This window comes from Peromyscus maniculatus, chromosome 13, assembly GCF_049852395.1.
Source record: "Peromyscus maniculatus bairdii isolate BWxNUB_F1_BW_parent chromosome 13, HU_Pman_BW_mat_3.1, whole genome shotgun sequence".
Taxonomy (NCBI): Eukaryota; Metazoa; Chordata; class Mammalia; order Rodentia; family Cricetidae; genus Peromyscus; species Peromyscus maniculatus.
The window spans coordinates 3,203,410-3,215,729 of NC_134864.1; the positions used below are offsets into that span (position 1 = coordinate 3,203,410).

General features: G+C 46.2%; 1 protein-coding gene and 1 long non-coding RNA gene across 2 annotated transcripts; one reads left to right on the plus strand and one right to left on the minus strand.

Moving 5' to 3' along the window:
• Positions 1–641: 641 nt before the first annotated feature.
• On the plus strand, positions 642–8,579 carry LOC102914554 (olfactory receptor 226-like). Its single transcript, XM_042259665.2, has 2 exons — positions 642–874; positions 7,574–8,579. Exon 2 carries the CDS (start codon positions 7,597–7,599, stop codon positions 8,545–8,547), a length of 951 nt encoding a protein of 316 aa, XP_042115599.1. The 5' UTR covers positions 642–874; positions 7,574–7,596; the 3' UTR covers positions 8,548–8,579.
• LOC143268250 (uncharacterized) lies at positions 3,093–8,697 on the minus strand. Its single transcript, XR_013043937.1, has 3 exons — positions 8,562–8,697; positions 4,547–4,720; positions 3,093–3,708 (listed from the first exon to the last, which is right to left on the minus strand). It is a non-coding gene; the product is annotated as an uncharacterized LOC143268250 (long non-coding RNA).
• Between the last annotated feature and the right edge of the window lie 3,623 nt (positions 8,698–12,320).

Genomic DNA, 12,320 nt, shown 5'->3' on the forward strand with positions numbered 1-12,320 from the left:
TTGTGTGTTCATTGATGGAGTAGGATGCAAAGGATGCTCAGATTCTTACTCCTTTATGAGAGAGAGAGAGAGAGAGAGAGAGAGAGAGAGAGAGAGAGAGAGAGAGAGAGAGAGAGAGAAAGAACACGTGAGTGAGCACAGGATATATGTCACATGTCCTTAGTGCTCATCTTCAAATGGGGATATTAGGGGGAAATCCTTATCTTTAAAAAAATGCCTGTCATCTGTATTTTACATTTTTGCACAACAAGCATATTACTTGAACAACTTCTAAGAGAAAGGCTTTGTCTATGAGGAAGAGGTGTCGGCAATCAGGAAGTACTGGCCAAGCCTCACAGAAGCTCTGAACTGTCTTTCTCTTGCCCTTGTTACAACATTGTGGCTGTTGTAATAACTGGGCTTTAAAATCACCAGGTCCAGTGGTTGAATTTCCCCTGTAATAGTGTGGAGAAGTCATTTCAGCTTACTCCAGACACACACACATTTTTGGTCATCTCTAGATACCACGCAGTGGGTCCAGAGCCTGGAAAGGGCACAGAGGCCACATGTGTAGTCAGAGGGGACGCCTCTGTGCAGAAATGACGGCAGCTTGAGTTCCTCCACTCCCTCAGACGGAGGGTGCTGAGCTTTCTTTGAGGAAGTGGCCAGAGCAGAGCTGTCTCTGGCTTTCTCAGATGTCTTGACTCACATTGTGACTCTGGCTGCAGACACTGTGGCAGTGGACCTCAGATCTGATGGCTCAGGGAACTTGGTTCCAACTGTTAGGCACCGGCTGTTGTAAGTTCTTCCTTGGACTTGCTGCTGTTTCCAAAGTCTCTTCCTGGAAAACGCAACTCACTACTGGTTGGACTGGCAGAAAGGATCTGGTGGTGAGGTAAGGTGAAGGGCTCTCATGTCTGGCCAGGCACTGAAAGTCTTATTTTGATTTCTACTTGAAGCTGAGTCTCAGCTCTATAGAGTTGACCAGACCCTTCTGGAGTCATCTTACTGAAGTGAACTTGTATTTTAGTGTCATTTTGAGAGCTGTACTTACCAAAAGGATCGAAATACTCCAAGCTGAACAATCGAGGCACTCTGGTGTCAGTAGGAGAATCCATGCAGAGGAGAAGAGGTAGAAGGTCAAAGGACCATGTTCATGTTTCCTGTTAATGTATCATATCCAGAGTAGAAATGCAGCCAGTTGGAGACCTTTTCTGGCTTGTTGGGTGTTGTATTCGTAGCATCTAAAATAGCCAAAAGTGCAGGTGGTGGTGACTCATGCCTCTAATACCAGCACTTGGGAGGTAGAAGCAGGCAGATCTCTGAGTTGGAGATCGAGGTCAACCTGGTCTACAGAATGAGTTCCAGGATAGCCGGAGCCACACAGAGAAACCCTGTCTTGAAAAACCAAACCAAACCAAACCAAACCAAACCAAACCGCCAAAAGTACTCATATACAGTGATAAGCAGGCCAGCAAGCTGGATAGATGAACCTTTGCATTTTTCAAGGGTCATGACTTATGGAAATTCTTTAAAAATTTTTAAAAACTAATTCTTATGTTATCTATCTATTGTGCGTGCGTGCGTGTGTGTGTGTGCACGTGCATGTGTGCACGTGTGCACGTGTGCACGTGTGCGCGTGTGTGCGTTTGTGTGTGTGTGTGTGTGTGAGTTCCCTCTTTCTATCATGTGTATCTGGCTGTCAGGCTTAGTAGAAAACACCTTACCTTCTGAGCCATCTTACCATCTCTTTTTTGCCATTTTGTTTCGTTTATTTCAGACAGGGTCTCATGAAGCCCAGGTTGGCCTTGAACATACTGTGTAGCTAAGGCTGACCTTAAACTTCCAATCCTCCTGCCTCTACCTCCAGAGTCCTGGGATTACAGACATGGCTATCCTGTATGGTTTGATGTGTTGTTGGGAATTGAACCCACGATGCCTAGCACATGATAGGCAAGCACTTTGCTAACCAAGCTACATGCCAGCCCTTCTACAGGAATAATCTTTTCTGACCCTCTTAGGAAGATTAGGTCTCTCCTCTAAAGTATTGAACACTTGAGTTGAGGCAATCACTACAGTGACATTTCCCCTTATTCACCTCCCAGCCCCCCACTGCCTTCCCTGGAAGACTGTATAGTTGCGAAAATTTGTGCTTTATTTGTTTATTTGATTTTTATTTATTTTGAGACAGGGCATATGTAGCCCTGGCTGGCCTGGAACTCACAATGAAAATCAAGCCAGCCTAGAATTTACAGAGATCTGCCTCTCCCCACTCTCCCTCTCTTGACCCTGAGGGCTGGGGTTCTAGGTGTGTACTGTCATGTCTGGCTTGTGTCTCGTTTTCAAATTTACTGTAGGCACCATTGTCATCAAGGCGAAGTCTCCCCAGGGGTGAGATTACAAGAGTCACCACCATGCCTGGCAGTTTTACTTGGGTTCCTGACTGAGCCATCTCCCCAGATCCCTAAGGTGTTAGGTGTGTTTTAGACGTAAGTATTATAGGAAAGGATGACAGCCCATTAAAGCAGTGAGCCTCTAGAATAATGCGCAGTGAGCAGTTCAGAGACTGATCACAGACCCAAATTCTGATCAGAAACAGTGAGAAGAAGGAAGGTGGTATTTGTGAGAAAAGGTGGGTGCCTGGGCAGCCGTTTGCCAGGAAATGTCATTTTTCTGTCCTTTGAGGTCAGCACATATTCCTAAGGAGGCCTGTGACTTCACTCGGACCTCATGTCACCTCTGTGAGCTTAGAAAACACTGGCTCCTGCCCTCTCCTCTTGCACCCAATGAGAAGACAGAAGCTTCACAGTGGGTGATTTTTTTCTTCTTTCTTTAGAAACCTGGTTTCACTGTACACGTTAGGCTGACCCTGAACTCTCCTCAGTCCTCCTGCCTCAGCTTTCTGAGTGCTGTGATTACCCCTAGAGTTATTTTCAAAATACCAAAGAAGCCCTGTGTGGTAGTACATACCTGGATCCCCAGCTCTCCGGAGCAGTGGTAGGAGGATCACGATGCAAGATCAAGGCTAGCCTGGGCTGTACAGCAAACCCTGTCTCGATAGATAGATGATAGATAGATAGATAGATAGATAGATAGATAGATAGATAGATAGATAGATAGATAGACAGACAGAAAGAACGAAGGAACAAACAAAAGAGACAAAGCAAGACAAAGACCAAAGAAGAAAGTCTGGAACAAGAGAGATATAACTTAAAAGGAGGAGGACATGCTGGCTATGGAAGAAGAGAAGACTCTAGGAACCATTCTAGAAGGACCCATTCTCTTCATTGGCCTTCTGCCAATAGGTTTGAGCAAGGAAAATCCCTTCTACCCTATTTCCTCTGCACATGGGTTTTCCCTTACTGGTGATGAGTCGGATACTGGTCCTGACCTTGGTGGCAGCCACTGCCCAACTGATCTTAAATACTCAACAAAAAAAGGCCCCTCCCCCTCCTCAGAGTTCACAGTCTTCCCCCTTCAGGAGTCCCCATGTGTGGGTTCCAGGAGGAATATGTTTATTTATTTATTTTGTGTAGGTGTGCATGGATGTGCCATAGTACACATGTGGAGGTCAAAGGACAACTTTGAAGAGTCAGTTCTCTCCTTTCACCATGTGGGTCCTGGGAATTGAACACAGGTCTTCCTGGCTTTAATGGCAAGCTCCCTTACCCACTGAGCCCTCTTGGCTACCTGGGTTCTGGGAAGGCTAGCAGACCACGGCAAGCCACTCTGTAGAAATAGATGGAAGCTGCGTTAGTGTACTTGAACTTCTGCACAAATTGGTGCTAACACCAACACCCACATGTCCTTTGAGCCTGCTCTCCTTGTCTTGCAGATGACTACCTTCTTCTTATCTCTTCATGTGGTTATTTCTCTCAATGGGGGCACTCCTGGAGTCAATTTGCATGTCCTAGTTACCTCTTCTAGAAAGAACTGGACCAGGCATAGGAGGTGCCCATCAGACAACAAATCTCTTTACATCATTGTCCTCTCTCTTTCCTGACAGAGGGATGGGAATTCCACTGGTCTCAGTCTCTCCAGTCTTTTGGGAAGACCAAGTGATTGGATGTGAGGATTGCCCTTCGTATCTGTTAAATGTCAGTCACCAGTGGCTTGGGGCACCAGCTTTGGAGCACAGAGAGTGGGTCCTAGAGTTGGATTGCCCCTATAAATTCCAAAGTCACTGTCAGGACTTGGTTATCCTCAGCCTGCACTCCTTCCTCCCTCCTTCTCTCCCTTCCTTTTCTTTTCTGAAAAAAAATTCGGGAAATGGCAGTGTTGACTTCATAGGTTATTGTGTGGATTGGGGATCCCAGCACTTCCTGAAGCTGCCTCACAGCAAGCAGTCACTGGGGGGTCATCTGCCTAGTCTTTAACCTGGATTTTATCTGGAGTTGGTGTCTGCTGGGGACTGGCTGTCTGGAATGAATGCTCTCAGCTCCATGCCCAGGGCCCGTGAGGAGACCGAGGCAGTGTTACCCTCCGTGGAAGAGCTGTGTTATCTGCTCCAGTTTCCCTGCAACCCCCCGTTTTGTTTTTGAGACAGAATTTTGTGAACCTAGGTTACCTTCCAACTGCTGTACAGCTGAGGACAAACATAAGATCTTCCTGTCTCCATCTCCCAGCGGAACACGGACTTTTTTTTTTCTTCAGAAGAGTGGCTGGTCCTGATTCTGTCAGGGAATTTGTAGATGTAAGAATTCACTGAAGTCTTTTGGCTCCAAAGTCTTATTTCTTTGTGCTGAAAGGAAACAGGTGTTCCTTATTTTAAAATTTCAGAAAAAGGACAAAGCCCTAAGAACTGCCCCTGAATAGGTCACCAGATGAAGCAGATTATTTGAGCCTCATTGCTAGAGCTCTTGATATGCAAATGTGCCTCCGAGAAGAAGGGAGAGTCTCTGGTTGTATGATCCTAAAGAAATTGCTAATCTTCCTGGGGTCTCATAATAAGCGATAAAACCTTCCTTCCTTTATTCCGAAGATTTCTAACTCTAGTCACCCAAAGCGTTCTAAGCCACTTACTCTGGTGGTGGTGTCCACAGAGCCCCACCCACCCCTTGGCCGGGTTGCCGGTCTGCAGGTGAATGGAGGCGTCTCATCTGGGCTCCACCTCAGACATGTACTGCTCTTAATTTTACTCGTGCCTGTCTCCTTCTTGCTTACAAAATGGCTTTAGCCCTGGGCTGTCGGCTCATTCATTATCCTCTGAAATTGAGGTGTGGCTCTCCCTCAGCTCGGCCTGTCTTGCTTTGCTTGGAATCTGCATTGCTCTCCCTGCCCTGCTGGAGCTCCGCCCTGCTTCACTCTGGATACAACCCTTGAAAGGCTCGATTTAAGTCCCCATTCCTCAGGAAGACTTCTCTGACTACAGCTAACCAGGGCAGTTGCTTTGCTTTCTGCACAACTTCCCACACTGCCCCTGGCTTTCTTACTGATTTAGTAAATAAGTAAAGCTATACATGAGGTCTTTGGTGCCTCATTATTTGATTAAACTGGAATCCACATCATCCACTGAACAATACGTTTTTGTGGGCCAGTGACTGTTTCACCATCTGTCCCCACTGTTCAGGATTAGGTATTGTCTGTGTCAGTGCTCAGGAAAGGCTGATTGAGAACAGTGACAAAACAGTGTGTCGTGTTGATTCATGTGCTAAACACATCAGACAAATGAAGAAACCACTTGGTCCCCAGTTGGTCTCACCAACAGTAGTTCCCAGAAGCTATTTTGGATTAGGGGTGGGGGATGGGCAACTCAGCCTTGATGGCAGCTGCAACTGCATCTATTTGAGGGGGGTGGGGGCAGTTTTTAGGATTTTCATTCTACAGAGTGCACAGTGACAGGGCTTGGAGTCCTGGAACACAGTTGGCTAAAGCCCCGATCATGGCTGACTGCATGGCATAAATGGAACGGAGCAGGTTTGTGCCAGACATGAGATACCTCAAGCAGGTACTGCTGAGTAACATCGAGGAAACCAGCAGGGATGGCTGAGATTCTGGGTAAAATGAAGGGTGGCAAGCAGGATCAAATGCCCGAGAATGTAGCTTATCAATGGGTACCCCTGGCCATGGTGAGCCCAGGTATGTATGTATGTGTGTATGTGTGTATGCCTGTGTGCGCGTGTGTGTGCGCGCGTGTGTGTGTGTGAGTGTGTGTGTGTGTGTGTACATATGTATTGTTGGGAGGCTCTAGCTAACAGGAAGGTCTTGACCACAGTCTATTCGGCCAGCACTTGCCTCCTTGTGTCTGGAACCCAGAGGCTGATTGCAGGGTATAAGAGAGAGAGCTTGGTCAGACAGAACAGGCTCTGTGCTAGACAGACGGAGTTCTGTTCAGATTAGCAGGGACTGGACTGGGGACAGTGAGATCACATGAGAGGTTCTGGGGTAGAGGAGGGACTGATGTTGTGGGCCCAGCTCAGAGTTGGTCCTTAAAGATGTGAGTGAGTAGTTCTCAACCTTCCTAATGCTTTGGCCCTTTAACACAGTACCTTATGTTGCGGCCAATCCTAAAATGATTTCATTTCTACTTCATAACTGTAATTTGGTACTGTTATGAATCATAATGCAAAATCTATGTTTTCCGATGGTCTTCGGCGACCTTTGTGAAAGGGTTGTTTGACCCCCTAAGGGGTTGTGACCCACAGAATGAGAACCTCTGCTCTAGACCCTACACCTCCTTTGTCTCTTCCTTCATTCTTCCCTCCAGGGTCTCATAAGTTCCAGTTTTGCCTCAGACTTCCTATGTAGGCAAAGATGATCTTAAACTTTGAATTTTCCTGTCCAGGGTGGGATTACAGGCATGTGTACCTACCACACATGCTTTAGTCAGTGGTGGGGTCAAACCCATGACTTTGTGCATGGAGCGTAAGCACTCTGTTTACCATGTTGCATCCCCAGCCCCAGGCCTCTATCTCACAGGTTCTGCCATCTCCCAATAGGGCCATCCTGGGGACTAAAGTTTCAGCACATGGGCTTCTGGGGGATTCTCAAGCCTTTAGCTTTCTTAAGCTTCATTTTCTCATTTGTAAAAAGTGCATAATAAAACCACTTTGTGAGACATGAAACACACGCAGGGAAACTGAGGAGAATGCTATGAGAATAGTTGGCTTCCTAGAAAGCACTCAGGGCCACCCATGACTGTAGTCCATCACTGTTAGTCTCCTCCTCATATCTTAGGGACCTAAAGGAGGGAAGGCTCTCAGCTAATGACTTGTTCACCTTCCTCACAGCTCTGACTTTAACTCCTTAGACCTTTGTGTGCACTATCTTAACACATGCTTAGCCGAAAGTCATTCTGCTTTATGGTCTTGATGTTAAAGGACACACAGGCGTTAGCTTTGCTTTTGACCCATTTCAATACTCAGGATACATCTTCCAGCCTTCTGTCCTTGACTTACACAGATACCTCTTCCCAAAGTAAAGGAAGACCTACATGATTTCTCTAGCTTCCTTGAGCTCCATCAATACTATCTAAAATCATCATCCCCTTGGAGAAAAGTACTGTCTAGTCCTTGGACCCGAACACAGACTGGAGCTGGAAAGCACAAAAGGAGCTTCAGGCAGAGTCACCCATGTCTGTCTTTCTCTCTTCCAGGAGCCAAGCCAGCCCCCAAGACCATGAACTTGTCCTCTGAGCACTGCAACATATCTGACTGGCTGAGACTAGAGGCGACCGTGAAGGCCTCTGTGTACATGGTGGCTTTTTCCATTGCCACATCCATCACCGTTGTCATTATTGCGATAGTGTCACAGAATCTGCAGCTGAGGAAAGAGGTCCGACTGGTCCTCCTTTGCCATCACCTGCTGTGTATCTCCTCCTACTGTGGCCTGGGGGTCGTCTTCCAAGGAATGCGAGCCTTGCTGGCCAACAGCCCCCTGCTGCTGTGCTGGCTGGTCTTTGGGGCACAGCTAAGTGTGGGAGAAGGGATCCTCCTTACTCTGGCCTTGATGGCTCTCAACACTTACCTTGTCATTTGTTATCCCCTGAACTCTCCGTCCTTTGTAGATTCTGCCAAGTACAGGATTCTGGCTGGGTCCTGGACCACTGTTATACTCAAGAATGTTGGCTTATTCCTCATAGAGGGCACTAACCCTACCCCAGCCTCTGTTTTCCAGTCTGCCCCGCTCTGTCCTGTGATCTTGAATGGTACGCCTGCCAGAGTCATCGGCGTGTTTTCCCTTGTCCTTCCTTTATCTGTCATTCTTGTGAGTTACTATCTGATATACCGAGAAGGAAAGCAGGCTGGCCATTTTAACAGATCAAACATCAAGGCCAGGAGAACTGTCCTCGTTCATCTACTGCAGATCAGCTTACACGTGATACCCACCCTAATGTTTATAGGTTTGGGAAAGCGGTGCGGATCATTTTTCTTTGCTTTAAATCTGGTGCTTTTTGGTGTCTTCGCATTTGCACAGTGTTTCAACCCTTTGGTCTATGGACTCTGCAACAGAGACCTGCAGAGAAGATTGTACCCTTGGCTTCGCTGTCAGAAGAAGCAGCAGGGAGCTGGCTTAAACAAAACTTTAGTTCTTCAGAGTAACTCCAGACTTGATAGGTGTGTCAGCTAGGGCTGAGAACTCACCTTGTGTTCAACCCAAAACTGTTGCTTTGATTTGATTTTGAAAGTACTGAGACTTCTCTGCTGCATCTCGGTGAGGTCAGCTCGTGCTTTAACTCGAAACCCAGATGAGCACTTCTGATGGCCTGCTCTGCTGTGCCTGAGTGTGATAGCGGAAAGGGCCAAATACAGGAGTCACATGATGATGAAGTCACTGGAGAGGCCGGAGGAAACAGAAGTCAGGGACCCCAGTGATTGGTGTCAAGTCAAGATAGGCCAGGCAGCTGTATGCTCTGGGCACTCGCAGCTTTACCAACTTTGTCTGCCAGGAGAAAGATCAACAAGATGGTTTTACCTCCACCTGTGTTCTCTTCAACACACACTCTCCTGTAATTGGTGGAACCTAACTGGTCACTGAGACCCAAAAGCAAAGGAGTCTGGGAAATGTAGTTCTTAGTTTTACTGATTTGGCAGTATGGGAAGTTACCTCACAAGGGGGAGTGAGTGAGGACTGAATGAGCCAACCTGGGGATCCTCTCTTACTACACTTAGTTTTATTTACAGATTATAATAATAACAGAAACAAAAGACACTATTGGGCATTATGTTCCTCACACTATATAGGATTTTTACACTATGTCAAATCCTCACAACTAACTGGGTCTATGGAGGGTCCAGCCCCTCGATAGCCCTCTCATGGGTCCAGGAAGAATCTACGACCAGCTGATAATCTAATCTTTGATGATATTAAACTAATCTATGTACACAAAACTCTTTAGTTTATACGCTTTATTTTTTTGAGTCAGTTTTTCTCTCTACACAGCTTCTTTTCTGTTCTTATACTTAGCTCCTCTTTGTCCCTTCTCTTCCTGTCCTCTCACAGCTCTAACTCTTTTCCATCTCTGTCCTCATCTTCATCCTTATTCTTCTCCATTGTGGTTCCTTCTTGTTCCTCTCCAGGAACTGGTCTCTCCCTTACCAGCAGCCTGACTCTTCTAATTCAGTGCAAAGCTTCCAAGAGCAGTGATAGCCAGCTTAATTTGCAACCCAAAAGGGGAGTGAATAGAGGAGGTAGGGTTAGATAAGGCCTGTGATAATTCAGAAAGGGAATTTATGAGCTCAAAATATAGTCTTATAAGTGGTTAGGTGCTCAAACTACAATCTTATAGGTGGTTAGGTAAAGGAGTCTATAAGTCACTAAAATAAAACTGCCTCCATTTTCCTATGCTGCCATATACTGGCAAGGCGGGTGACGCTACTCAGAGATAAGAAACCTGCCTCATAGCTACATTGCAGCTGGTATGCAAAAAAACCCTTTTGTTCAGAGTCAATTGCTCTGGAATACCTCTTGGGCTGTGAAAGAAAGGAGGGTCTGAGCTTCATTTGCACAAGAAACAAAGCTATGCTTAGGAGACTGGCAGTGTCTCCATAAGGGTGTTTACCTTAATTCAGGAGACAGCAGTTGGTCTATTTGCCATTTTGGCCTAGGATGCTTGAGAAGAATTTCAGGTAAAATACACTGTTAAAAGTTCTTGGGGGAGCTGGGCATGGTGGCACACACCTTTAATCCCAGCACTCGGGAGGCAGAGGCAGTTGGATCTCTGTGAGTTCGAGGCCAGTCTGGTCTACAGAGTGAGTTCCAGGATAGGCTCCAAAGCTAGACAGAGAAACCCTGTCTTGAAAAACAAAACAAAACAAAACAAAACAAAACAAAAAGTTCTTGGGGAAGTTATGAACACACATGAAATTGCTAAGCAGAAGACAGCTGATATATTAAAAGACAAATAACACCAAATATTCCTTGATATTTGGCTTCTCACCCAGAAGGATTCCTTGATCCTTCTGGTTATAGCTTTATCATATACAGCTGAATCTCTATTTCATATTCCTGTGGCCTGTAGCACACAACAATTCTGTAATGTAGACATAATAATTCTTGATTTACAAATGAGAAAAATAGAGGTTGAGAAAAGACTTATGTAAGCCTAGAAGGTTCTAAATCTTGCAATTCTCATAACATTTTTTGCATATGTTTTTTGGCACAGGGTAATCACTTTTCCTAAAAAATTGAGAAGAAGTGTGTGTGTGTGTGTGTGTGTGTGTGTGTGTGTGTGTGTGTGTGTGTAGGTCAGAGGACAACTGTTAAAAATTAGTTCTTTCGGGCTGGAGAGATGGCTCGGAGGTTAAGAGCACTGGCTGCTCTTCCAGAGGTCCTGAGTTAAATTCCCAGCACCCACATGGTGGCTCACAACCATCTGTAATGAGATCTGGTGCCCTCTTCTGGCCTGCAGTTACATATGCTGTATACATAATAAATAAAATAAATCTTTAAAAAAAAAATTAGTTCTTTCTTCCACTACTATGTAGGTTCCTCTTTGTGGTCATCAAGCTTTTGAGGCAAATGGTTTACTTGCTGAGCCATCTTGACAGCCCAACATTTTCATTTTTGAAAGTCTGAACCAATTGCCTGAGAAAGTCAGGCCTTGACTGTGAAGGAGAGGGTGAGGACTAGAGAGTACTGTGAAGGAGAGGGTGAGGACTAGAGAATACTGTGAAGGAGAGGGTGAGGACTAGAGAGTACTGTGAAGGAGAGGGTGAGGACTAGAGAATACTGTGAAGGAGAGGGTGAGGACTAGAGAGTACTGTGAAGGAGAGGGTGAGGACTAGAGAGTACTGTGAAGGAGGGGGTGAGGACTAGAGAGTACTGTGAAGGAGGGGGTGAGGACTAGAGAGTACTGTGAAGGAGAGGGTGAGGACTAGAGAGTACTGTGAAGGAGAGGGTGGAGATTGAGTAAGAAGCATCCACTGAGACAATGATCCAGAGAGGCAAACTCTGAAAGAAGTGCCACAAATTGCTGTTAGAGACAAAGAGTCACCAGCAATTTTCCTACCTAACGCACAGACACCTGCCTTTGATACAGGTGGTCTTCTCTCCCTGCCCCCCCCCCCAACCTTCCATCGCCCCTTCTTCCAACCCTAAAGGACTCACAGGCAATCTGGAGACACCGGAACCATAGAACATGTCATAAAAAAGCAGAAGCAAGAACTACTTGGGAAAAGAAAGGAAATCAGTCCGAGGGGCAGGTATTGTCTTAGTTAGGGTTTCTATTGCTGTGGTGGAACACCATGACCAAATCAACTTGGGGAGGAAAGGGTTTATTTCAGCTTACACTTCCAGGTATCAGTCCATCACTGAGGGAAGTCAGAGCAGGAACTCAAACTTGGAGGGAACCTGGAGGCAGGTGCTGATGCAAAGGCCATGGAGGGGGTGCTACTTACTGGCTTGCTTCTCATAGCTTGCTCAGCCAGCTTTCTAATAGAACCTGTTGTGCCCAGATCGCGACCCCCAGAGAGACCACCAAAGACGAGCATGCCGGAATGCAAAAGCAAGGTTTAATTCTGGATATCCAAAAGCAATACAATCCTAGGCAGGGACTTTGTCCAATACATCCAACGCAGTGGAGGCTGGAGGAAGCGCCCACCTGTCTGCAAGCTCAGTTTTTAAAGGGAAAAGTCACAAGGTTACATCATTTAGGGGTGCTAGTATGGATACAATTCTGATTGGCTCGCTTCTAGGGACTTCTAGAAATTACTTCTAAGGGAGTGGTTGCCCGCCACCATTTCTCATTGGCTGCCCTCAGGTGGGGGCATTTCTGTGGTCAGTTACCCTGGAAACCAGCGAGAGGACATTCCATAGTCTGGCAGGCATTACCTTGTGACTATTTTGTGACTCTGTACTTTTACACTTCCTGGTTTCTGGAATCTAAACTGACTAGTTTCAGT

What these genes read in the sequence shown, in the direction of transcription:
- LOC102914554 (XM_042259665.2), top strand. Translation starts at nt 7,597, where the DNA reads ATGAACTTGTCCTCTGAGCACTGCAACATATCTGACTGGCTGAGACTA.